Here is a 24,799-nt window from a genome sequence, read left to right on the forward strand (position 1 = left end):
ACACAACGTGGTTCATCCACACACGGGAATATTACTCAGCCATGAAAAGGAGTGAAACTCTAAAATATGCTATATGTGGATGGAACTTGAAAACATCATGCTATGTGAGAGAAGCCAGACACAAAAGGCCATATAGTATGTGATTCGATTTATATGAAATGTCCAGAACAGGCAAATCCACAGAGACAGAGAGTGGATTTGTGGGTGCCAGGGGCTGAAGAGGAGGATTGAGGGAGGGCTTAATGGGGATGGGATTTCCATTTAGGCTGATAAAAATGTTCTGAAACTAGATAATGGGGATGGTTGCACAACAATGTGGATGTATTTAATGCCACTGAATTGTATCCTTGCAAATAGTTTAAATGGCAAATTTTATATCATGCATATTGTACCACAGTTTTAAAATATATATTTAAAAACTCAGACTGAGAAATGGGATGGAGTGGGAGGCAAGGTAAGGGGTGATAAGGGAAGGCCTCTCTGAGGAGATTTCTTTTGAGGTGACACCTGAATAATGTGAACATTTAGGGGAAGAGCATTCCTGACAGAGGGCACAGCACATGTAAAGGAACTGTGGTGGGAATAAACTTGATGTGTTCACAGAAAAGGCAAAAAAACCCCACCATGGTGATTAAGTGGCTAGAGGGAAGAATAAAATCAGTTCCTACTTGGGGTCACATGTTAGTTTCCTGGGGCTTTCATAACAAACTACCACAAACTAGGTGGCTCAAAACCATAGAAATGTACTCTCGCACAGTTTTGGAGACCAGAAGTCCAGAATCAAGGTGTTGACAGGGCTGGCTTCTTCTGGAGGCTGTAGGGGAGAATCCATTTCAGATCTGTCTCCGGGCTTCTGGTTGGCAATTCTTGGTGTCCCTTGGCTTGTAGAAGCATCATCCCGATCTCTGCCTCCGTTGGCACATGGCATGCTCCTCTCATTTGTCTTCTCCCTTTTTCTTCTCTTATAGACACTTACTATCAGATTTAGGGCTTATCCTAAATCCAGTATGATCTCATCTGCAGATCCTTAACTTCATTCCATCTCAAACACTCTTTTTTTCAAATAAGGTCACATTCAGGGCTTAGGACATGGCCATATCTTGGGGGGAGCGGGCACTATTCAACCTGCTACAGGTCTAAAAATAAAAACAGTTAGCCAGAAACATGTACAGAGCTTTTCTCATGCTCCTGCACCAAGTTAAGTGCTCTCAGTGTATTATATCATTAAATGCTGAAACACAAGTGCCATGTTTCCATTTCACAGATGAGGAAACAGGCTGATTCAGGGCTCAAACCTACTTCTGATCCGATTTCAGAGGCTTCACTATTTATTCCAGCCTGCTGTCCTCTTGGAGTCCTCCAGGGCAGGGTCATTGCAGTGCACAACTGCAAGAAGTGCCCTTCCCTCGATGGCTCTGAACAAGTGTGCCCGAGAAGATTCTCCCCAGCATCCCTCCCAGTCCTTGTCACACGGCCTCAAGAGGGAGTGGCCGGCTGAGGGACCGGTGAAATGGGGTCCTGAGGATATCGTTTACTCCCTCTTTCGCTCTTAATCGAAGAAATGAGGCCATCGCCGCCATTTATTTGTTCCTTGTTTTGTTTTTTAAATCTGTGATGCGCCATCAGAAAATCATTTCCGCTTCTGCCGCTGATAAGGCGCTTGGAAATGCTCCCTCCCAGCCAATGGAGAGCCCCGGATTCTGGCAGGGGGCTGTGCTTTTTGGTCAGCCCTGCCCCCACCGACCCACCCGGCACACAAAAAGAGCGTAATTAACCATCTTAAGGAAGCCGAGCCTCTGACAACCGCGAGCTGGAAAGAAGAAAATACCTTAGAGGCAAAAGCTGCGACGACGACAGGGGACGCTGCTGCCGCGGAGCGAGGGGGAGCCGACAGCTAGCTGCAAACCGCTCCCCACCCTGAGACAAAAGCGCCCCTCTGCGCCGGCCACGTTGCTCTGGGTGACCTTGCTTGGATGCAGAGTCCACCCCTGCGCGCATCTTCCTCTGTTTCTCTGAAGGCCCGGGGACCCGCTCGGAAGACCAGGGATGCCGGGCTGCAGCCACGCTGGGCTCGCCTTTGTCTGCGCGTAATCAGGAGAGGCCGCGGAGGTAACCAGCACTCACCGCGGAGGTGAGTCTACCCTCACCCTGCGCAGGAGGGGTGCCCCAGACATCTCCTGCCGCAAACCCCCTTCCGACTAATGGGTCTGGTGGGAGCAGAGAACCACAGTCCTGTGACTCTTTGGGTGGGAACCCATCCATTTTTCCGTCCGCTTAGTATTCACACCTACAGTTCCCCTTCCATGCCCACCGCTCACCTGGAAACAGAGCTCTCACAGTTTTCAGGACCTATTTGGAAATTAGGCAGATAAAACCCTCAGCCCTTCGCTGGGACGCTTCCTGAGAGACCAAAATGTCCACGTCCCACCTCCGTGCCTTTCCTATTTATAACAGCGGGAGCGATCTGGAAAAAAAGGATTTGAAGGATGTGTACATAAAGGCTTGCTTTCGGGTTGGGAGGAAGGGAGGTGGTTGGAGACAGATTCCTCCTTCTCTATCTGAACTTGAATGTGATGTGCTAATAATTCAGCACCCCAGTGCAAACGAACACTTCTCAGCTATCCCATCCTTTGCCTTATCTGCCATTCTTAAATGTGAAGTCAGAATGGGAGAATGGGAGTGGACAGGACCCAAGGGGAGCCTACGCACACGCACATTTAGAGGATCTTGGGGTGACATGTGTGGCTCCAGGGTTTGGGCTGTAGATGTGTGGAGGGGCTCCTTCCTGGGGGCTGAGTTCACACCCAACTCAGGATAAGGGAAGCTGACACAAAAGACCACTCCCTTTAGATGGGAAATGAATTTTCATTGATGTGAACTTGCACTTGCAGTAAGGTTCTGAGTGGTGGTGGTTGCCTGTACTGTCAAGAAGAGATTTTTTTTTTTTTTTTTTTTTTTTTTGGCGTATTGCGTCTCACTGTTCCTCCTCCATGAATGAATGACGACATTGAGAGCAGTGAAAAGAATCAAGTGAGAAATTCTCACAGAAGTAGGGAAGGGGTTCTAATTGTAGCTATCCCCTCCCTCCCTCCCTGTCTGGCCCCCTCACCTGTCTCAGCTCCTTCTGGGTCCTCCCTTTCTGAGCCACGGTCCCAAATGCAGACCTGTCATCTCCAGGGACTGTGGTCCAGTGTGGGCAGGGCTTTGTCTGTCACAGCTCTGCACCAGCTCTATAGAGGGACAGCTGGGCATCAGGGAAGGTGAGGGGCTGGCTGGAGGTGGGGGACCTTAGATGCTGGAAAGTGAGGACAACAACACAGAATCTGTTTGGAGGATGGGATGCAATGACATAGTAGGCCCTCTATAATGACAGCCTGAAGTCCTTTCACAAACTTGCAGATTCAGTCTCAGATCTATAGACATTTGGGGCCAGATCATAATATCCTGGGCACTGTAGGGTGTTGAGAATCATCCCTGGTCCCCACCTTTTTAATTCCAGGAACATCCCCCTCCAGTTGTGACAATCAAAAATGCCTCCAAACATTGACTCCAAGTGTCCTCTGGGGGTGGGGGGAGCAGAATTGCCCCCAGTGTAGAACCACTGATTTAAATCCACAGAATCTGTGGTGTCAGCTGAATCATAAGATCCTGGAATGTTATGCCCAAAAGGTATCATAGAGATTATTTCCAGCATAACTCTTTCATTTACAGATGGGGAAACTGAGGCCCAGAGAGGTGAATGGCCGAGAGTCTGCCATGCCCCAGAGTATACCCATATTTAATCTCATTCAGCAGCTGAATCTGCTCCCAGGCAGCCCAGCACTTAAGCCCTCATCTAGGGTGTGATGTCCACTCTGCCTCTGCCCTCAGCTAGCTCCTAGAATGATAAAAACAAAACTGGCATTTTGTGGTTAGTAATAATTATGATCCTGACTTCTAATCCCAGCCACTTTCCATACTGCCTTCATTAGCCCTCAGGTCAGCAAGTTGTCAGGATTTGCTTCTTTAGGGGGAGGGGGGATGCAAGACAAAGGGGCAGGGAAGGTGGCCTGGAGCAGATAGAGGAGGGTTGGGATTGACCAGATCAATCCCAGCAAAGAACCTTAAGTATATCAGTCATCGACACTTTAGTATCAATTAGTTTAATAGCTTTATAGCTTCCCAGTTGAAACCCAAGATAATGGAGGGATGATGAGCCCTGGGAAAGGTATTTCAGAGCTTTACAGGGAGGGGGGCTTGTAGCTGGAGGTTCACCCTCTCACCGTGGGTTCACACTCCAAACCCACATGGGTGTCCTTAGCTTTCTATGCCTCTGTTTTCTCACCTGTGGAATGGGAAGCATCATAGAGCTGGGCAATGATTCAATAAAACAGTGGCTGCTAAATCTCTCTGCGGATGGGTCTGAAATGCTGCACATGGATAAGGAGTTGTTATTATGATGGTTGTTCAGTAAAACCTCCATCCATTGCTTCCCTGCAGAAATTATTCCTGCTTTAAGCTGGTACCCCTTCCTGGATCCCATGGGGACAACAGAAGCCACACTCCGGATGGAAAACGTGGATGTGAAGGACGAATGGCAGGATGAAGATCTTCCCAGGTATAGCTCCCCAGGTCTCTGTGTCAGCCGTGGAGGGAGTGGGCATGGCACTTCTCCAAGGTGGGGTGCAGGAAACACTGCCAGTTGAACAGGCCAGGCTCATAATAAGTATTTGCTGCAATATTTAAGATTGATTTCCACCTCAGTCCCCGCCCTCCCTCAAAACTCCCATTTCCACACTATTTTAAGAATTCTAAACATTCTTGTAAATCCATCTGGTGGACTATTACAATAGTCTTACCTGGGTTCCCATGAAGCCCGGTGATACTGTACTTTTACCTGCAGCAGCCAAAGGGACTGTGTCATACTCCTGCTTAAACCCCTGGGGCAAATGCCTGTCTCACACAGGACCCAGGGTTCAACCTCCCTCTGCTTCTTTGAGCTCATTCTCCATCTGCTTCATGCCCTTCCAGTCCTAGTTGCTTCCTTCTAGTTCCCTCCCTGTGCCCAGCTGCGTCTGACTTTTAGACTTTTCACTGCCTGTTCCCTCTGCCTGGAATGCTTTTCCCCAAACACCCATGCCTCCCTCATCTCCTTCAGGTCTCTGCCCACAGGCCACTTGCTCAGAGAGGACCTCCTGGTCCCTTTATTATCCCCAACCCGGTTCCTGAATAATGGCACCCAAAGATACCCACATCCACTGGAACTTGAGAATGCTCCCTTAATGATGAAGGGCACTTTGCACATGTGATTCAGTTAAGGATCTTTATTTTTTTAATCCTCACCCAAAGATATGTTTTTATTGATTTGAGAGAGAAAGAGAGAGAGAAACACCGATGTGAGAGAGAAACCTTGATCAGTTACCTCACATACGCACCCCAACCAGGGATTGAACCTGCAACTTAGGCATGTGCCCTGACCGGGAATCAAACCCACAACCTTTTGGTGCATGAGATGATGCTCCAACCAATTGAGCCAGCCAGCCAGGCCTAAGTTGAGGATCTTAAAATGAGGGGATGATCCTGAATTATTCAAGTGGGTCTCATTGCCATCAGAGGGGTCCTTATAAGAGGGAGACAGAAGACTTAAATACAGAAGTAGGAGCTATGATGATGGAAGTAACAAATTGGAGTCATGGGAGAAAGGGGTCATGAGCCAAGGGATGCAAACACCTCTGGAAACTGGAAAAAGCAGGAAACAGATTCTCCCCTAGATCCTCCACAAGAAACCAACCCTGCTCACACCCTGCCTTTGGCCTAGTGAAACTGATTATAGACTTACTTCTGACCTCTGGAATCCTAAGAGAATATATTTGTGTCGGTTTAAGCCACTAAGTTTGTGGTAATTTGTTACAGCAGCTGTAGGAGACTCATACTATCTACTTTGCTAAATGTTTTTATATTTATCTTGTTTAAAGTCTGTTTTCCCCCAAAGGGAATCCCATAAGAACAGGGGCCTTTGGTCTGACCACTGCTGCATGCCAATGTGAGGACAGAGCCTGGCATACAGTTGGTGTTTAATAGACAGGGTGAATGAATGACAGTCACTAGAAGGAATAAAAACTTAAGTAGGAAGAAAACCCAGAGCATTCACTGCTGACATGAGTGAGCCATCAGGCCTGTCTCTTTCTCTCTCTCTCTTGCTCTCTTTTCTCCTCCAGCGAAGCGTTGCTTACTTATGTAAAATATCTTCAGCACAGGCTCTCCTAATTCATTGGCTGCATACGACTACTCCTCTCCCTCCTCCTTTAGTGCAAGGACTTTACCCCCAGGAGATGATGACCAAGAGTTAGTTACATAACCATCTGGGAAGGAATAGTCAAAGAGACTGAATATGTTCACCCCGGAAAAGAGAATTTGAAGAGGATGTCCAGCTCCAGAAATCTCAGTTGGCTAGGGCACTGAGGGCAGAAACTAGGCTGATGAACAACAGGCATGAAAGAGATGCAGGTTTGAGTCCAGTATAAAATCTGTGAACTCAAATGGTCCGATATATGCTTTATACAACCAGTACTGTTCAAAAATTACATGGGCTTGTGGGAGAGGTCCCGAGCTCCCTATGGGTTGTGTCCAAGTAGAAGCTGTAACATGGAGGGCATCACCCCCATTCAAATTTGAATTTGAATTTAGCCCTCTCCCAAAGCTAGTGGTTTTCAGTCTGCATTTTGCCCAAGTATTTATGGTTCTTTATAGCGAGAGGTGCCGATCTCAGAAGAGCTGAGAATCTCTTGTCTGCCCAGTACCATTGTCTGCAGGAGTTTGTCTCCAGGAATACAAGTATTTTGGGCAAGAGATGGCCACTGCATTGGGGCCAACCTTCTGTCCTTTCATATTTAGAATGTTCTTTCCTCTCCACATTCTTCCCCATAAATCTTTCTCTTTAACTCTGTAAGACAGGGAGTGCTAAAACCTGGGTAAGGGGTCTCATGACACCAGACTTGGCTGTTTGGGTAAATTAAGGATCGTTTTCTAGCAAGGAAGTCCTAATAGTTAAAAATGCTCTGTAATGAACGAGAACTGACTTTGAGTGCCGTCACTTGCTCCTAGTGCAGGGGATCTGTTTCCTTCCATGTGAAAGGTGGAATCTGATGGGGTGATTTTGATAGGCTCCTTCCAGCACCAAATGCCTGGGGTTTCAAGGGGTCTTCAGACAGTCTTAGCATCTCTGGCCTCCACTGAGACCAAAGAACTCCTGGGTCTGGACTCTGAGAACCTTCTGATTCAAGCCCCAAAAGACTTGCTTGGCTACCTTGGGCAGCTCTTTGAGCATCTTTGTGCCTCAGTCTTCCTATCTGTAAAATAGAGGCAATCATCCCTGGCTCATGAAGTTGTGAGAACTCAATGAGGCGCACGGGACTGTCTAAATGATGAAGGCTGCCCAAAGTCATTATCACCCTCAATATTGTTCCTTGTATCTTGTTCACTCCAGTTCCCTTTTCTGTGCCCTCCCCCTCCCCCAAATATTTTAAAAGATAACCCCTCTCTCCAGTATTGTGGAGACAAAAATGGGACTGACTGCAGCTGCAAATGTGAATTTCAAGTGAATTTCCCCCAGCTGCAGAGGATCCCTCTCCCTTTTTAGTAGCTCAGTGTTTGCAAGATAGTGGCCGTGCTGTGCAGCGCTGAGTCCTGAGGGTGCCTTTGCCAAGGCTTCTGTCTTCCTCATTCCGGAAGGAATGAGTGCAGCTCCTTGATGCTACATCCAGCTGCATCTCAACATAAGCACCTCTGTCTGGTGCCAGACAACCCACAATTCTATTCCCTCCAGCTCAGGAGCCCTTCCCCAGGGCATCTTCAAGCTTCTTGGTGGGTGTCGGAGCACTTGCCCTGTGTCCGTAGCCCCCTCCTGCTGCCATTATCTTGCAGTCTCTTCCTTCACTTCCTGCCTTTCTGCAGACTCCTATGGGGCCTGAGCTGAGGGCAGCCTGGGAATTATCTATTTCACTGCCTGTTTTCTCCATTAATTCATTCTAATGATCTGCACTGACTGTAGGCCAGGCCCTAAGCAAGATGTAGGTGGAAAACAAGACAGCCGCCCTCATGGGGCACTCATAGTCTGGGGCAGAGACGGGCCGACCCCTTTAACCTTACAACCCAGTGTGAAATTGCAGCTGGGTTCTTGGCACTTGGAGAGTTCCTGGGTAGGGTCTGACCAAATAGAAGCTGAACATTCCAAGCTGAGAAAGCAACACATGTAAAGGCCCTGAGGCCAGCAGAAGCAGGGTGAGGGACTGAAGGAAGATTGAGTGGGGAAACTGAGAACCAGAGTAGAAAAGGGCTTGACCATGGTCTCATAGCTAAGGAGAGACAGGTGCAAGATTAGACTGGTGCATCAGCTGAGTGGCTATGGATTTTGTTTGCTTGCTTTTTATAAGTTTTTTTCTACTATAGTTCCAAACGTAACAGAATATCTAAAAGCAGGAAGCGGTGCTCTAGGCACAAGGGACAGGATGTGCAAAGTCACTAGAGCAAAGAAGACTTTGGCATGGTAGGGAATGCAATATGAGAGCCCAACTACCTCACTGGTATGAGGTTGGAGGGTTCACAGATACCGCATTCTGAGGGATGCCCAAGTGAGTGATTTCATTTTCATGTTGAGAGGTTGCATGAGTTTCCTAGAGCTGCAAGAGCAAAGCACCCACAAATTGGGTGGCTTAAGACAACAGAAATGTATTCTTTCATACTTCTGGAGGCTGGAAGTCAAAAATCAAGGTGCCTGCAGGGCCATATTCCCTCCAAAGGCTCTGGGAGAACACCCTTCCTGCCTCTTCCAGCTTCTCGTGCCTGCTGGCAATCCTTGGCACCCCTTGGCTGTGGGCACATCACTTTAACCTCTACCTCCATCTTCATATGGCCTTCTCTTCTGAGTGTCTGTGTCCACATTTTCTTCTCCTTACAAGTACCCCACTCATTAGATTGAGGGCCCCCATAATTCAGTATGAGCTCAACTTAATTACATCTGCAAAGACCCTATTTCCAAATATGTCACATTCCCAGGCACTGGGGTTTAGTAACTACATTGTCTTCCTGAGAGGATACAATTCAACCCACTACAGAAGGATAAAGCTACATTGTATGCCTTGCATATGAAGGGGAGCCCCACTTTTCCCATGGAACGCCCATCACTGAGAGCTCACTCTACACAGAGCTATCTGGACCCACCTCAGGTTCATGGCAAGGCTGTAGCTCTGCCTAATTTGAGGTTGTCCTGGGACTTGGGGAAATAACTGGGTCTCACCTGGTCTTGAAAGCCACAGCCCTGTGGACCAGAAGGGTGGGTATTTGCTCTGCCTTTGTCAGGAAGCTGTGGGCTTTCCTCCAAGGAGCCTGGAGTCCTGCTGAGTCAGCTTCTCCAGTTCTACAGCATAATCTGGAACATTTATTGAATATCCATTACATTCTGGGGCTGTGCCAGGTGCCTCAGCCTCATGACCTCCTCCCATCACCACATCAGCACCTCCCCCTGTCCCTGCCTCGCTCCCCACCCACATCCTTTATTCAACTCACCTCCCTATTGCTCTCTTGGCTACTGGCACCATGGCCTGCTTTCTGATCTGTTCCTAGAATTCACCAAGTTTATTTGGTCTCATGGTCTTTGTGCCTGTTGTGCCTTCCCCCTGGAATGCCCGTCCCTCGGTCTCCCCATGATGCCAACCTCTTGCTTTTAAGTCTCCACTCAAGTCACCTCCTCAAAGAGGTCCTCCCTGACCACCCCATAATTGCACCTTGCCCACCCATCTTGCTTATTTTATTTGTTGTAAATATCACCATCTTCTTTGTTAATCTATTTGTTACTTGATTATCACCTTCCTTCCCTCTTATATCAGTTAAGGTCCCTTAGGAAAAAAAAAACAGAACCAGTTGGTTTTCATAATATATATAATATATATTTGTATTATTGTATTTATTATCACTGTATATATTATTAATTAATATATACTATTATTGTATTTATTTATATTATTTGTATACAGTTATACATATAAGTATGTATATTTTATTCATAATATAGATATGTTTAATATACCATTTTGTATGTATGATTGTATATATACATATATATATTCCAAAGCATTGTCTTACTCAGTTGTAAAGGCTGTCAAGTCTACAATCCATAGGGCAGACTAAGAACTCAGGCTGGATTCAATGCTGCCGTCCTGAGACAGAATTCCTTCTTCCTCAGGAAAAGCTTAAGGCCTTTCAGTTGCATGAGCTCCACCACATTCTCAAGGATAGTCTCTCACTTAGCGTCCATAAATTACAGATTTGAGCCACATCTACCCCATACCTTCCCATCAACACCTAGACTAGTATTTGATTGGATAACTGGGCACTAGAGCCTGGCCAACCTGGCAAAAGTCTGCCCACAACTCCCTCCAAACTGTGTGTTACTATCTGTCTCATTCAGCCCTATATGTTTCCCAGAACCCAGACACTAATATATTTGTGAAATGAATGAAAACTAGGTACAAGCTCTATTTCCATTTTACTGATGAAGAAAACTGAGGCTCAGAGAGGGAAGGAACCGCCTAGACACAGAGCGCTGGACAGCAGCAGAGCAGATGTTTGCTTCCAGACTCTCTCAGACATTCACACTTTGTATTCAGTTCCTTGGTTTCCCAGTCTGCACTGCTGAGCAGCTGGATGCTTTCCCCCCGTGATGGTTAGGCAGCAGCCTGGCAACAGCCTTGGCAGCCAAGTAGGATCTTCATGGACCATCCAGGGTTGGGAGGCTGAATCACAACCTGATGAGAGTTTCAGTAAGTGCAGGCTGCCCAACAGTTCAGTTTTCCTCTGGCAGGAGGAGTTGGTGGCCGAACCTTCCCAATGAGAGGTGCACCCCAGGCCAAAGGGTTTCTTCTCTGTTGTCCCCACTGGGGTTGGTGCACATGTGCTGACTGGGCACAAGGGGGCAGTAGAGAGCAATAACTGGGATCAGCTCTGCCAACTTTTCAACCTAGAGTGGTCCTCTACCCCAGCCTCAGTTTCCTCCTCTGTGAAATGGGCTTCTATCTGCCTCATAAGGCTGCTTTGAGGAGTATATGACATCATGCCATGGCCATTCCAACGTGGCACACAGCAAGTGCCCTGTTCCATGGGCTAACCTATGATTCTAGCTGGTTCTAGAATGGAAATTACAGCATCAGTCGCCTCAGACACTGAAGGGCACCAGGCAGGCAGCATAAATGAGAGAAGGAGCTGGGAGAACATTCCAACAATCAAGTGAACAGGAGTGGTGGACAGTCAGCTTCTGGTGGTGGTTAACCACACTTGGGTGGCTATGACTCAAGAAAAAACAGAAAACTAGAATTTTTGTATCAGATCTCCAATCGAACAGCATATTCAAAGTTTTAAATGCTGTGCGGGCAGGATGAAACTAGGGGCGGTGCATCAGCCATCAGCCTGAAATTTGGGGTAACCCTGCACACGGGCAGTGTGTTTCTTGGACCCTAAACTTATTCGTGAGTCACCAGCCCTGCCTCTCCTCCGTGCTGAGAGCACAGGTGGCAGCCCAGAGAAGAGGGACAGAGCAGTGTTGACTCTTTGGCCCCCTCCGACTCTTTAAAACCTTCTTCTGACTTTATTAGAAGCTTCCTTTTATAAAAAAACAGTGGAGGTGAAATTCACATAACATAAAATTAACCATTTTGAATGCACAATTCAGTGGTATTTGGTGCATTCACATGTTGTGCAATCATCCCTTCTATCTATTTCCAAAACATTTCTGTCACCCCCAAAAGGAGCCCTGTCCCCTTAGCAGTCATTCCCACACCCTCCCCCAGCTTCTAGCAACTACTAACCCTCTTTCTGTCTCTGGATGTGCCTGTTCTGGACATTTCACATAAATGGATTTACATACTCGGTGACCCTTTGTGTCTGACGTCTTTAACTTAATATAATGTTTTCAAGATCCATCCACATTGTAGCATATCTCAGTGTTTCTTTTCTTTTCATGGCTGCATAATAATTGACTGCATGGCTGAGCCACACTTTGTTTATCCATTCCTCGATTGATGGATATGTGGGTTGTTTCCACTTTTTGGCTCTTGTGAATCATGGTACTATGTGGACGTTTGAGTATGAGTTCTTGTGAGGATGTATGTTTTCATTTTCTTGGCACTTCTGCTCTACTTTGAGCTCCTTGAGAGCAGGGCAACATCTGATTCATCCTTTATCTCCAAGACCCATGAAAACAGCTGGAAGGAAGTAGTTGCTCAAAGAACATTGATGCATGGTGAACGGGAAAAACCTGGGAGAGAGGAAAAGGAAGAAGCATGCATAAGTTCCACCCTGCAAAGTGTACCAGCTCATCCCCTCTAAGGGACAGAAGCAAGGGAATAAAGAGTTTTTGAAAAGGAAAAGAGAAAGCATTCTACCATCCTTCCCAGTCTAAACAGCCCCCTGTCAGCTGAACTGGTACTGATGAGTGGCAGAAATGAATTAACGCTGGAGTGCTTCCCTGAGTCAGCGTGTCCCACAACTAGAGCCTCGGACAGCCCTGTGCACTCTGCCAAACCTTCTGCCTGGAATTGAATATTTCCCCAGGGAGCAAAGAACCTGGAGCTCATGGGTCAAGCTCAGGCAGTGGGAGCTGTTGCTTCAAAAAACAGTCTGGTCATTACCAGAGAGACAGATCTTATTCTGCAAATTTGTGCTCAACCAAGCATTAAAGTGACACAAATGCATAGTTGGCAGCATTTGAAAATTGTTTTATTTATTAATCCTCACTTGAGAGGACATGCTTTTTGATTTTAGAGAAAGAGAAACATTGATGTGAGAGTAAAATACCAACTGGCTGCCTCCAAGTATACATCCCACCCAGGTATCAAACCTGCAACGGAACAACCAGCTGAGCCGCCCAGTCAGGGTGGCAGCATTAAAAAAAATTTTTTTTTGTCTTTAGAGAACCCTAAAGATTCCACCAGAAAAAGCTACAAGAACTGATAAATAAATTCAGTAAAATATCAGGATACAGAATAAATATCCAGAAATTGGTTACATTTTTATACACCAATAATGAGCCATCAGAAAGGGAAACCAAGAAAACAATCCCATTTACAACTGCATCAAAAAATACCTAAAATAAATGTAACCAGGTAGGTAAAAGACCTGTTTTCAGAAAATTATAAGACACTGAAAAAAAATTAAAGAAAATACAAATAAATGGAAGCATATACCATGTTTATGAATAGGAAGAATTAACATTGTTAAAATGTCCATACTATCCAAAAGCAATCTCTAGATTCAGCTTAAGTCCTATCAAAATACCAATGATGTATTCCACAGAACTAGAACAAATAATCCAAAAATTTATATGGAATGACAAAAGACCTTGAATAGCCACAGCAATCTCAAGAAAGAAGAACATTAGAGGAATCACACTACCTGATATCAAACTATACTACAAAGCCACAGTAATCAAAACAGCATGGGACTGCGATCCAACCTCCATCCGCAACGCCAGGTTGAGCGGGACTTCACCTGACTTCTATCCCTCCCAGAGGCTGCAGACTCCCAGCCACCGCCATGGCAGAGTTGGGCTTAAATGAGCACCATCAAAATGAAGTTATTAATTACATGCATTTTGCTCATTCAAGAAGAGGCTTGAGACTCAAAACTGTAGACTTCTGCTTCCAAGACCTCAAGGAGAGCAGACTGGTGGAGGAGACCTTCACCGCAGACAAGGTCACGGAGATGCTGAGTGTGCTCCAGACTGTTGTCCACAGCGAGATGGAGTCTGAGCTCATCAACACGGCTCACACCAATGTGTTACTTCCGCGTCAGCTTTTCGTGCAAGCGGAGAAGTGGTACCTCAAGCTCCAGACGGATGTCTCTGAGCTTGAAAACAGAGAATTATTAGAACGTGTTGCCGAATTTGAAAAAGCGGAATTTACATCTTCCAATAAAAAGCCCGTCATGGATCTCATGAAGCCAAAACTTGCTCCACTGAACGAGGGTGGGACAGCAGAGCTCCTGAACAAGGAAATTTTAAGACTTCGAGAAGAGAATGAGATGCTGAAGGCAAGGCTGAAGACCCTTGAGATGCAGGCTATGGCTGCACTGGAGGAGAAGTCAAAACTGGCAAGTGTGCTGCATGGCTTATAGCTTGAGCAAAGCAGCCAACAGGGTTTTATGAAGGCCCAAGACATGAGTTTTTTCTAAAACACAGTTGCCACTTTAAAGAGTGAGTTTCAGAAGACAGTTAACAACAGGATCAAAAACCAGAAGTCCCTGGAAGAGAGTCTGGCAGCAGCCAGGCATGACATGCTGAAGGTTCAGGAGCAGCTGAGCATGGCTGAAAAGGAGTTAGAGAAGAAATTCCAAGAAACAATAGCTTATCGAAACATGAAGGAGATTCTGGCCAAGAAGAATGAGCAAATCAAAGACCTGAGGGAGAGGCTGGCAAAATATGAATCTGAAGACTAAAAACTGAAGATTTCCTTTGAAGCTGCCATACATAACATAAGCGTATACACTTCCTTACCTCAAGCATGTATTCTGAAACAGTTTGTTACATTATATATCTCTATTTTTCTAATATTTAGACTTTGCCTCTACTGTTTAAAACTGGAGTGCCTATTTTCAGTTATCTAATTGAGGAGAGGGAACCTATTGATCTGGTCGGTTGTCCCAAACCCCTCTTTGCTGAGTGCTCCAGAGTCTTAGTTAAGTACATTGAGAATCTTTGTAGCAGAGAAGAGATTTTTAGCAAAAAGAGTCTTATCCTTTTCCATTAGTATAAGGAGTATACCTCTTTAATAGATATTAAAGCTAGCAGCATCTATACTTGTGCATTCCTTAAGGAAAATATAAAAGTAGCATTATGAAGGATAGTTACTACAAACAAAGCATTTTAAAATGAAGAAAGAAAGAAAGAAAAAAAAAAAAAAACAGCATGGTACTAGCATAAAAACACATATAGGAACATAAATAGAAAGCCCAGAAATAATCCCTTGCCTATATGGTCAATTAATATTTGACAAAGGAGTCAAGAACATACAATGAGGTAAAGATAGTCTATCCAATAAATAATGTTGGGAAAATTGGACAGATACATGTGAAAAAATGAAACTAGACCACCTTCCTACACCATATAGAAGAATAAACTAAAAATAGATTAAAGACTTAAGTGTAAGATTCAAAACCATAAAACTCCTATAAGAAAACATAGGCAGTAAGATCTCGGACATTTCTTTTTTTTTCCTTTCATTTCAACATTTCTCATAGCAATATTTTTTTCTGATATATCACCTCAGGCAAGGGAAACAAAAGAAAAAATAAACAAATGAGACTATATCAAACTAAAAAGGATTTGCATAGCAAAGGAAACCATCAACACAAGCCCTGGCTGCTGTGGCTCAGTGGATTGAGCTCGGCCTGTGAGCCAAGTGTCACTGGTTTGATTCCCAGTGAAGGCACATGATTAGGTTGCACATCGGGTCCCCAGTTGGGGGTGCAAGTGAGAGGCAACCACACAGTGATATTTCTCTCCCTCTCTTTCTCCTGTCTCCTCTCTCTACAAATAAAATAAATAAATAAACAAACAAATAAATAAATATAAAAAAAAAGAAACCATCAACAAAACAAAAAGACAACCCACTGAATGGGAGAACATATTTGCCAATGATACATCTGATAAAGGGTTAATACCCAAAATTTATAAAGAACTTATACAAGTCAACACCAAAAAAACAAACAATCTAATTAAAAAATAGGCAAAAGACCTGAATAGACCCTTCTCCAAAGAGGACATACAGATGGCCAATAGACATATGAAGAGATGCTCAGCATCACTAATCATCAGAAAAATGCAAATTAAAATCACAACGAGATATCACCTCACACCTGTCAGAATGACTATCATCAGTAAAACAATAAACAAGTTTTAGTGAGGATGTGGAGAAAAGGGAACCCCTGTGGACTGTTGGTGGGAATGCAGGTTGATGCAGCTGCTGTGGGAAACAGTATGAAGGGTCCTCAAAAAACTAAAAATGGAACTATTTTATGACCCAGTGAATCCACTTCTGGTGTATATCCAAAGGAACCCAGAACACTAATTCAAAAGAATATATGCACCTCTAGAATACATGCAGCATTATTTACAATGGCCAAGCTATGAAAGCAATCCAAGTCCCCATTAATAGACAAGTGGATAAAAAGTAATAGTACATATACGTCATATACAATGGAATATTAGTTGGCCATAAAAAAGAAGGAAATCTTACCGTTTGTAACAGCATGGATGGTCCTAGAGGGTCTTGTGCTAAGTGAAATAAGTCAGTAAGAGAAAGACAAATACCATATGATTTCATTTATATGTTATATGTGGAATCTAAAGAACAGTATGAACAAAACAGAAACAGACTCATAGATACAGAGAAGAGACTAATGGTTGCCAGAGGGGAAGGAGGATGGGGGACTGGGTGAAAAAGATGATGGTATTGAGAAGTACAGATTGGTAGTTATAAATTAGTCATGGCGATGTAAAGCACAGCATAGGAAACATAGCCAGTAATATTGTTGTAACTATGTGTGGTGCCAGGTGGGCACGGGAAATATCAGGGGGAACACTTTGTAAAGTATGTGATTGTCTAACCACTGTGCTGTACACCTGAAACTAGTACAAAATGATATTGAATGTAACTACACTTGAAAAAAAATGTGTTCAAGAAGTTCTATATTTACAGAAAAGTTGCACTAATATTACAGAAAGTTTCCATATACCCCGTACCCAGTTTCTCCTATGATTAACATTTTTAATTAGGCTGGTACATTTATTACAATTAATGGACCAATATTGGCACGTTATTAATGACTTAAGTCTACAGTTTATTCAGATTTCCATAATCCTTTTTTCTTAATATCCTTATTTGGCCCCAGGATCCCAGGTAACATTTAGTCCTCATGTCTCCATAGGCTCAACTGAGCAAACTTTCCTTGTTTTGGGTGATTTTGACAGTTTTGAGGAGGACTGTTCAGGGGTTTTGTAGAATATTCCTAAACTGGGAGTTTGGTGTTTTTCTCATGGTTAGAACAGCGTGACGGGTTCTTGGAAGAAGACCCCACAGTAAAGGGCCCTTCTCATCTCATCAGATCCAGGGTCATGTGCCCCTGTGACATCACTAATAACACTGACCTTTATCCCCTGATTGAGTGTGTTGGTCAGGTTTCTCCACAGCAAAGTCACTCTCTCCCCTTTTCATGCTGTCCCTTTGGGAGGAAGTCACTCTGTCCAGCCCACATTAAAGAGCGGGGATTTATTCTCCATCTCCTGAAGGCAGAGTATCCACATACATTCTCTGTAATTCTTCTGTGCAGAAAAGTTGTCAATTCACCCCTACATTTATTTACACCCGTATGGTCTCATGGACATTTTATTTTACACTTTGACTTACAGTCCAGTACTCCATGGTTTTTGTTGTTGTTACTCAAAATGTCCCAGCATTGGCCATGGAGAACTCTTTCAGTTGACTACTGTGTCCATTAGATAACTTCTTCCTGCATTTAATAGCAACAATTCATCAGAGACCAAACCCTGCAGAGTCGCCTCATGAGGAATGCTGCTTATATCTCAGATGAGCATTTAAAAAAAAAGTAGACAATATACATTAGGTTCTCTGCAGGGAGCCCTCTAGCACTGGGGCTGCATGGTTTTCTGTGTTAATGAGCAGATGTATTTTGTCCCATCAATTCCCAGAACTGAACTGGTTTTGTTGTTTTTGTTGTTGTGTGTCTGAACTCCATGCTCCAATGGCTGGATTCTTGGTGCCTGGTGATGTCCCCTCCCCGCTGGGTTCGCAGGCCATTACGGGAAGAGACAGGGATGGACTCGCTTGGCAGTCCAGCAGAAGACACGTCCTGTGAGTTTCCATGCATGCAGAAACGAGTGCGCTATTTCCAGGTCTCTGCTCTGCCTAGAACTGTAGAAATCCCAGAAGCCGTGACTCCTGGGTAGAATGTCAGGGAAGGGGGTTGGGTTGTTTTGCTCCAAGGCCTGAAAGGAAAGTGGCTGTGGTGGGCGAGAGACATGTAGGCACTATCATGAAGTTAGCAGAGCAGTATTGCTGTGTGTCCTTGAGCTGGTTGCTTAGTCTCTCTGTGCCTCCAATGTCTCATCTACTAAATATAGGTAGTGAGCCTACCACACAATGGGGTGTAGCTCCCACCAGGTTAGGAAGTGGAGAGGAGAAAAAGAAAGAAAAAGCGCTTGTTTTGTTTTGTCTTGTTGTTTCTGTTTTCCTGTTTCTCCACAGCCCCTCCCAACACGTTGAACTTCAACGGAGCCCACCGTAAGCGAAAGACACTGGTTGCTCCAGAGATCAACATTTCCCTGGATCAGAGTGAGGGCTCCCTGCTGTCAGACGACTTCCTGGACACCCCAGATGACCTGGACATTAATGTGGATGACATCGAGACCCCTGATGAGACCGACTCGCTGGAGTTCCTGGGGAATGGCAATGAGCTGGAGTGGGAGGGTGAGCTTGAGGGTTGCTCGTGGCCCCAGAGTGGCCCCAGAGTATACTTAGCACACCTACTGACTTCCCGGACCAGCTTTCTAGAGCAACCCCTCCATCCCTACAGGCTCTAGTGGGGCAGGTGTCCTACCCAGGGCTCACAAAACAGCTCTAGGAGGGTCCACCTGCCCCTAAAACTTCATGCATATTTTTCCTGAAGGTGACCAAGACCAGAAGGAAATGCCTCCAAATGATTCCACAGTGTTTGTGGAGCATTTACTTGGGAGCAAGACTCAGCTGAGATGTGGGGACACGGAAGGAATATGGCAGGAATAAATGGTAGCGCCCACCTGCACACAGACGCTAGATAATAAAAGAAATGTGGACGAGGTCATGCAGTGCTCATCAGTGCTGTGAGAAAACTGGGTGTGGTGATGGCTTGTGGGGGGTGTCTCACCTGAGGGTTGATTCTGCCCCCTACTAGAGAACACTTGGAGATGTCTGGTTACATCTATGGTTGTCACGACTGGGGGTGGAGGCCAGAAATGCTGCTCAACACCCCACAGTGCCCAGGGTGGCCCCTCATGAGGAATGATCCAGCCCCAAATGTCAAAAATGCTCAGGTGAGACACCTTGAGCCGGGGTTAAGTGGGCAGGCAGGGCTCCTTTTGAAGGGTGGTCAGGATAGGTTTCACTAAGTAGGTATCAGTTGATCTGATGTCTCGAGACAAGAGCACAGGTCAGGTGAGGACTGTGATGTTGGTGGCCACAGGGACGGAATCAGAGCCACAGTACTTGCCGGGTGGATGTGGAATCTAGAGGGAAGTTGTTGATGATGCCTGGCTGAGGGGGTCTGAGCAGCTGGGAGTGTGGCTGAGCGTTTCCTGAAGCAGGAAGCCTGCAGGATGAAAGGCGGGAAAGAGGCAGTTATGCCAAGAGTTGCTGAGAGCCCAGAGCAGGGAAGGTGCCCAGAGAGGAAAAATGTGTGCAGCCTCACACAGCAAGTCATTTACGAACGTAAGCTCTACCCAGGGTGACTGCCCAGCGTCCACCCTGACCGTTTTCCTGTATTCCATGGCTTGAAAAAAAAATTATTTGGGTGTGACTTCTTGGCTCCCAGGTCCCCCCTTTTCCCCAACAGCCCCAAGCTAACACTATCGGTGAACGAAGGACAGGATGAATGTTTCACCTGTGGCCTGGGGAGAGGGGTGTGGGCTCTGCGGCCATGGGCCACAGAGGGAGCTGGGGGAGCCGGGGACGGGACATTGGACGCAGGCGTCCCTTCGCTCACCCCCTGGCCTGCTTCCAGATGACACCCCCGTGGCCGCTGCCAAGAACATGCCTGGGGACAGTGCGGACCTTTTTGGGGACAGCACAGCTGAGGATGGCAGCGCTGCTAATGGGCGCCTGTGGCGGACAGTAATCATTGGAGAACAAGAACACCGAATCGACCTGCACATGATCCGGCCCTACATGAGGGTGGTGACCCACGGAGGTGAGACCACACCCCTAGGGCCCCCTCTTGGCCCCCACTGGGCCCCTGGGACCCCATCAGTGGCCTTCTCTGAACCTCAGTCTCTTCGTGAGCCACGGCATGTTAAGCGCTCACCTCCGGGTGGGTGAGGATGAAACACATAGGGACGAGGCACAGATGCCAGGTGCACACAGCGGGTACCTATGAGGGTGGCTGGTGTTCCCTACCAAAGGCAGGGACAGGTCAGGGGCATGGGGTGGCTCAGAGCTTGGAGCTCAGAGATGGCTTTGCCCATCTCTGCCTGTGGCCACTCACTGGCTGCCTCTCCCCAGGGTACTATGGCGAAGGTCTCAATGCCATCATCGTTTTTGCTGCCTGCTTCCTCCCAGACAGCAGCTCTCCTGACTACCACTACATCATGGAGCACCTCTTCCTGTAAGTGGCTCGCCTGCTCTGCCCCAGCTGCAAACATTTCTGAGAGTCCCAGCAGAGTGCTGGACCAGGGTGCAAGAACCACGTTGGGAGGGGGCTCTGCCTGGCACAGGGAAGGACTGGGCCACCAGCAGACATGGATCTGAGTTCCCTGCTGACCCACTGGGCCTCATTGGTGCAACCATCATTTCACTATTATTTATCGAGTATTACTGTGTGGCAGCCATGATGCTAAGTACTGTGTATGTGATAATGCATTCCACCCTCACCACAACCCTATAGGGTAGGGACCTCCCATCCTACACTCACAGAGTCTGAGGCACAGAGAGGTACCGTTTTATTATGACAGAGAACGATAATACATATAAAGCACCTGGTAGATAACAGTAAGCACTCAGTAGATCATGATTACCCATTATTGTTATTATGAAGATTTCCTTCTTACACAGCAGGCCTTGGGTGCCAGGTGGACCAAAGGGTGAAGAGGTACCCATGTGGGGTCAGAATGGGAAGTGGCCTGAGATACCAGAGAACCCAGTCTCCTCAGTTACAGATGGGAAAGCAGAGGCTGAGAGAGGAAAGTATTTTTCTAAAATTGCTCAGGGAGAGATGGAGCTGAGATGGATCCCAGGTCCCTAATGTCCAGTGCAGTGGACCATCTGCTGTGGGTGCCTGTTCCCCAGCTACATCTGGGGCTATTGAAACCCACTCCCAGAATTAGTAGAAATATTTAGTGAAGTCATACATATAAAGCATGACACATAGTAAGTACTCAATTAAATGGAACTACTACAGTCATTATACCCACTGACACAAATTTGGGGTGGGCTGAGGTTATTCACATCCACCCCACCCTGAGCATGCTGGGACAGCCAACAATTCCTGAACAGGTGTGGCTGGCACTGCAGAGGCAGGGAGTAGCAAAGGAGGTAGGTGTCACAAATGTTCAGTGCCAGGACCTGGGGCTTTCTAACTCTGGGCTGCTCTCACCGGGTCCCCTGCCCTCTGTGCCCTGTGACCAGGTATGTCATCAGCAGTTTGGAACTCCTGGTGGCAGAGGATTACATGATTGTGTACTTGAATGGTGCCACCCCGCGGCGGAGGATGCCGGGCATCAGCTGGCTGAAGAAGTGTTACCAGATGATTGACAGAAGGTGAGAAGAAGGGGCTGGGGGTCTGTCTCAGGTGCAAGGGGGCCCAAGCACTGAGGCTTCAGCAGGGCCAGTTCTTCCAGGGCCCTAAGGGAGGATCTGCTCACGCTCCCCCAGCTTCCGGTGGTCACTGGCCATCTTTGGCGTCCCTTGGCTTGTAGATGTGTCACCCCAATCTCTGCTTCCATCTCCACGTCGCATCTCCCTGTGGGTGTCTGTGTCCTAATGTCCCCTCTTTACAAGGACACCACTCATCTTATTTTAGAGCCCACACTGCTCTAGTATGACCTCACCTGAAACCATTACATCTGCAATGACCCAGTTTCCCAAAGTGTCCCATTCTGAGGTCCTGGGGGTTAGGGCTGCAACATATGTATTTGCAGGGGGGGGGGACACAATTCAACAAGACGACACAAGTGGTCAAAACCAGGGTGCCCCAGAAAAACTTTCAGGAACGGGAGATGGTGTGGCCATGCAGTCAAAAGCCCGGGCTCTAATTTAAGAGAGAGCCAGCTCTGCCACTTGTAAACCACCAAGGGGCTTCACTTGACAGAGACTCTGTCTGTTCCCTGTAAAATCATGGCACTCACAGGGAGTACAGAGGAGGCAACACCTGTGGGCTCCTCCCTCCCCAGGACTTGCCCCCAGGAGCCCATCTTGCTTCCTCTGCCTTCCCATACAGATTACGGAAAAACCTGAAGTCCCTAATCATCGTCCACCCGTCCTGGTTCATTCGCACTGTGCTGGCCATCTCCCGCCCATTCATCAGGTGAGACTGTAGCCTGTGTCCAGATACCCACCTGGGTTGTTATGAGTCTTTATTTTTTTAGATCTGCATTTCCCAGCTTCTCTTTGCTAAATACATATTATTGCTTTAAACAGTTTTCAATCACAGGTGGTGTTATTATGCAACAAACATGGGGAGAATAATAACAACTAGCTCTCCCATATTGACATTGGATACCTTTAAAATTTGCAACCACAACCCTTGAGAGGCTGGTATAATCACGCACATTTCATGGATGAGGAAACCAAGGCTCAGAAAGGTCAAGAAACTCACCCAGAGTCACACAGGAAGGTCACTAGCCCACCACATTCTGTCAAAAGGGAACCCGGCTCCATTCACTCCTGAATTTGTGTGGAGGCTATTAGAATGCCAACTGGGTCTGACCTACTCCTGGCCAATAAAATAATTCAATGAACCAATACATGAACCCCCCTTGGGATTGATGATTCACCAAAAGGACTCACAGAACTCAGAAAAGTTGTTATACTCATGTTTACGGTTTATTAGTATAAAAGGGTGAAGATGAAAATTGGCAAAGGAAAGAGGTGCGTGTGGTGAGCTCCCAGTTGTCTCCTCCCAGTGGAGTTGTGCCAAATTCTCCCAGCAAGAACGTGTGGCAACATGTAGAAGTATTGCTGATCAGGAAGCTCACCTTGGGGTCCAGGATTTTTACTGGGGCTTAGCCACACAGGAGCAGAGGACCAAATGGCCCACCTTAGTTACTTGGTGTTCAGCCACTCCAGAGGTCAAATTAGCATTACATGTTCCACGGCCCCCACAATAAATCACACCATTAGCATAGACTACGTGGCAGGACTCAGGCCCCTGGTAACCCAAGACTCTATTACCAGGCCAGACAATTCTAGACTTACAGGTGATCTCCCAAGAGCACCAAGAGCCCAGGTCTTTCTTGGCAATGTGCAGGGTTAGGGCACTCCAAGCCTGCTGGGTTCACCCTTCACTGCACGATACAGAAGCACCTAGAAAAACAGATCAAAGTAAACAAAATTTGGCATGTTAAATGCCCTAGTCAGTCACATAAACATCAAATGTACATTTAATTTAATATCATTCCAAACACTGAATCAAGATCCTTCATTTCCATATTTCCAGTTAAGAATCTGTGATGAGTTTAAGAGAGAGGGCCACACTTGGCCTTGAAAGACACTCAGCAGCATGAACCATTTGCAAGGAGGCAACTTCAGGGAACTGTGGTTAAGGACTCCTAATATTAATGAAAGCAGGTGAATAATACGCTAACTATGGATCATTTGTGCTAAGGATGAACCCACTGGGTAAAACAGTGAACATGCTCTTCGGCCTAACAAAACTGCATTCCATCCTCAATATTCCATCATTCAAGGCAGATCACTCACTCTTTGTTACTATTCCCATGGTAAAATTTAAGAATCTTGTTTTGAGCTTTCAAAGAAAAAAGAAGGGGGGGAGTCAACTTCTCCATTTAAAAGCTGAGAAAAGTAAAGGCTGATTCTGCGCTACAATCTAGCTGTGAGGTTCTATAATTGTATCCGCAAGAAAACCTCTGTGTGTTCCAGACTGATCAAAGTTTGGGAATGTGCTTCACACTGAACTGGAATTCTCCCTCCCAAGAGCCCCACCCCCTCAACATGAGACAGAAAGCTCAGCTCCCAGGCAGACGGAGCATGGTCGGGTATCTGTTTCCACTGACGGGTGTGGTGGGTGTGACCACATCATCATGATGTGATTTTGCCTGTATTTATAGACCGGTGCTCAGAGCAGCAGGTGTTGGCTCTGAGCACCACAAAAAAAACATCCTAACAAATCCAATCGGTCCATCCTCAGAGCCTGCCAGACCCGGACATATTCAGGTACAGAGTAGACAACCCACTTCACTCCCTGCCTGTCACACTTTCCCTTCTGTCATGCCAACTAGAGGGAGGCCTCAGGCTCCGAGAATACTTTTTTTAATACAAAGATAAATTTGAGCATGAAAGCAGCTGAGTTGTTTATTACAGTACATATGGCCACTTTGTGACTTTCCATGGGAAAAATGTCTGTTGTTCCTAATTAGTTACCATTCGCTTCTGCTGGGTAACTGCTTTATTTTTCCCTCATAGACACCATGAGCTGCATAACTTATCACTAGATGCCAGAAAGCTTGAGCCAAATTGTCATCTAAGCTCCAAAAATAGATATAAAACTTCTGTTTTTAAAAGTATATTGATTATGCTGTTACAGTTGCCCGATTTTTTAATAAAACTTGGCACACCCTTGTAGACATTTCACTCTATCTTACCTTTTTTTACTATTACTTGATTGTTTTCTTATTTATTGTACTGTCATATTCTCTTGGCCTTACACTTTTCATTGTTAAAAAATTTTATTTTTGCTTGAAAGACAGTGTATTTAATATATCACCAAAATTAGGTTTAATTTAAAATTTAAAAAATAATAATAACGTGAGTTCAAAGCAGCGTGCTGC

At 46.0% G+C, this 24,799-nt stretch overlaps 1 protein-coding gene and 1 pseudogene across 1 annotated transcript in view; both read left to right on the top strand.

The window, feature by feature from the left end:
• The first annotated feature begins 1,499 nt into the window (after nucleotides 1–1,499).
• ATCAY (ATCAY kinesin light chain interacting caytaxin) overlaps nucleotides 1,500–24,799 on the top strand; it is a 32,205-nt gene continuing 8,905 nt past the window's right edge. The window contains exons 1-8 of the mRNA XM_090289328.1: nucleotides 1,500–2,131; nucleotides 4,480–4,597; nucleotides 17,839–17,897; nucleotides 18,291–18,512; nucleotides 19,801–19,986; nucleotides 20,298–20,400; nucleotides 21,420–21,551; nucleotides 22,231–22,317. Of these exons, the coding sequence (XP_090145454.1) occupies nucleotides 4,521–4,597; nucleotides 17,839–17,897; nucleotides 18,291–18,512; nucleotides 19,801–19,986; nucleotides 20,298–20,400; nucleotides 21,420–21,551; nucleotides 22,231–22,317 (866 nt within the window). The 5' untranslated portion in view covers nucleotides 1,500–2,131; nucleotides 4,480–4,520. The remainder of the gene's footprint in view (nucleotides 2,132–4,479; nucleotides 4,598–17,838; nucleotides 17,898–18,290; nucleotides 18,513–19,800; nucleotides 19,987–20,297; nucleotides 20,401–21,419; nucleotides 21,552–22,230; nucleotides 22,318–24,799) is intronic.
• Nucleotides 13,564–14,463, top strand: LOC149999679 (leucine zipper transcription factor-like protein 1 pseudogene; annotated as a pseudogene).

This window comes from Furipterus horrens, unplaced genomic scaffold (assembly GCF_987537825.1).
Source record: "Furipterus horrens unplaced genomic scaffold, mFurHor1.1.pri manual_scaffold_10, whole genome shotgun sequence".
Taxonomy (NCBI): Eukaryota; Metazoa; Chordata; class Mammalia; order Chiroptera; family Furipteridae; genus Furipterus; species Furipterus horrens.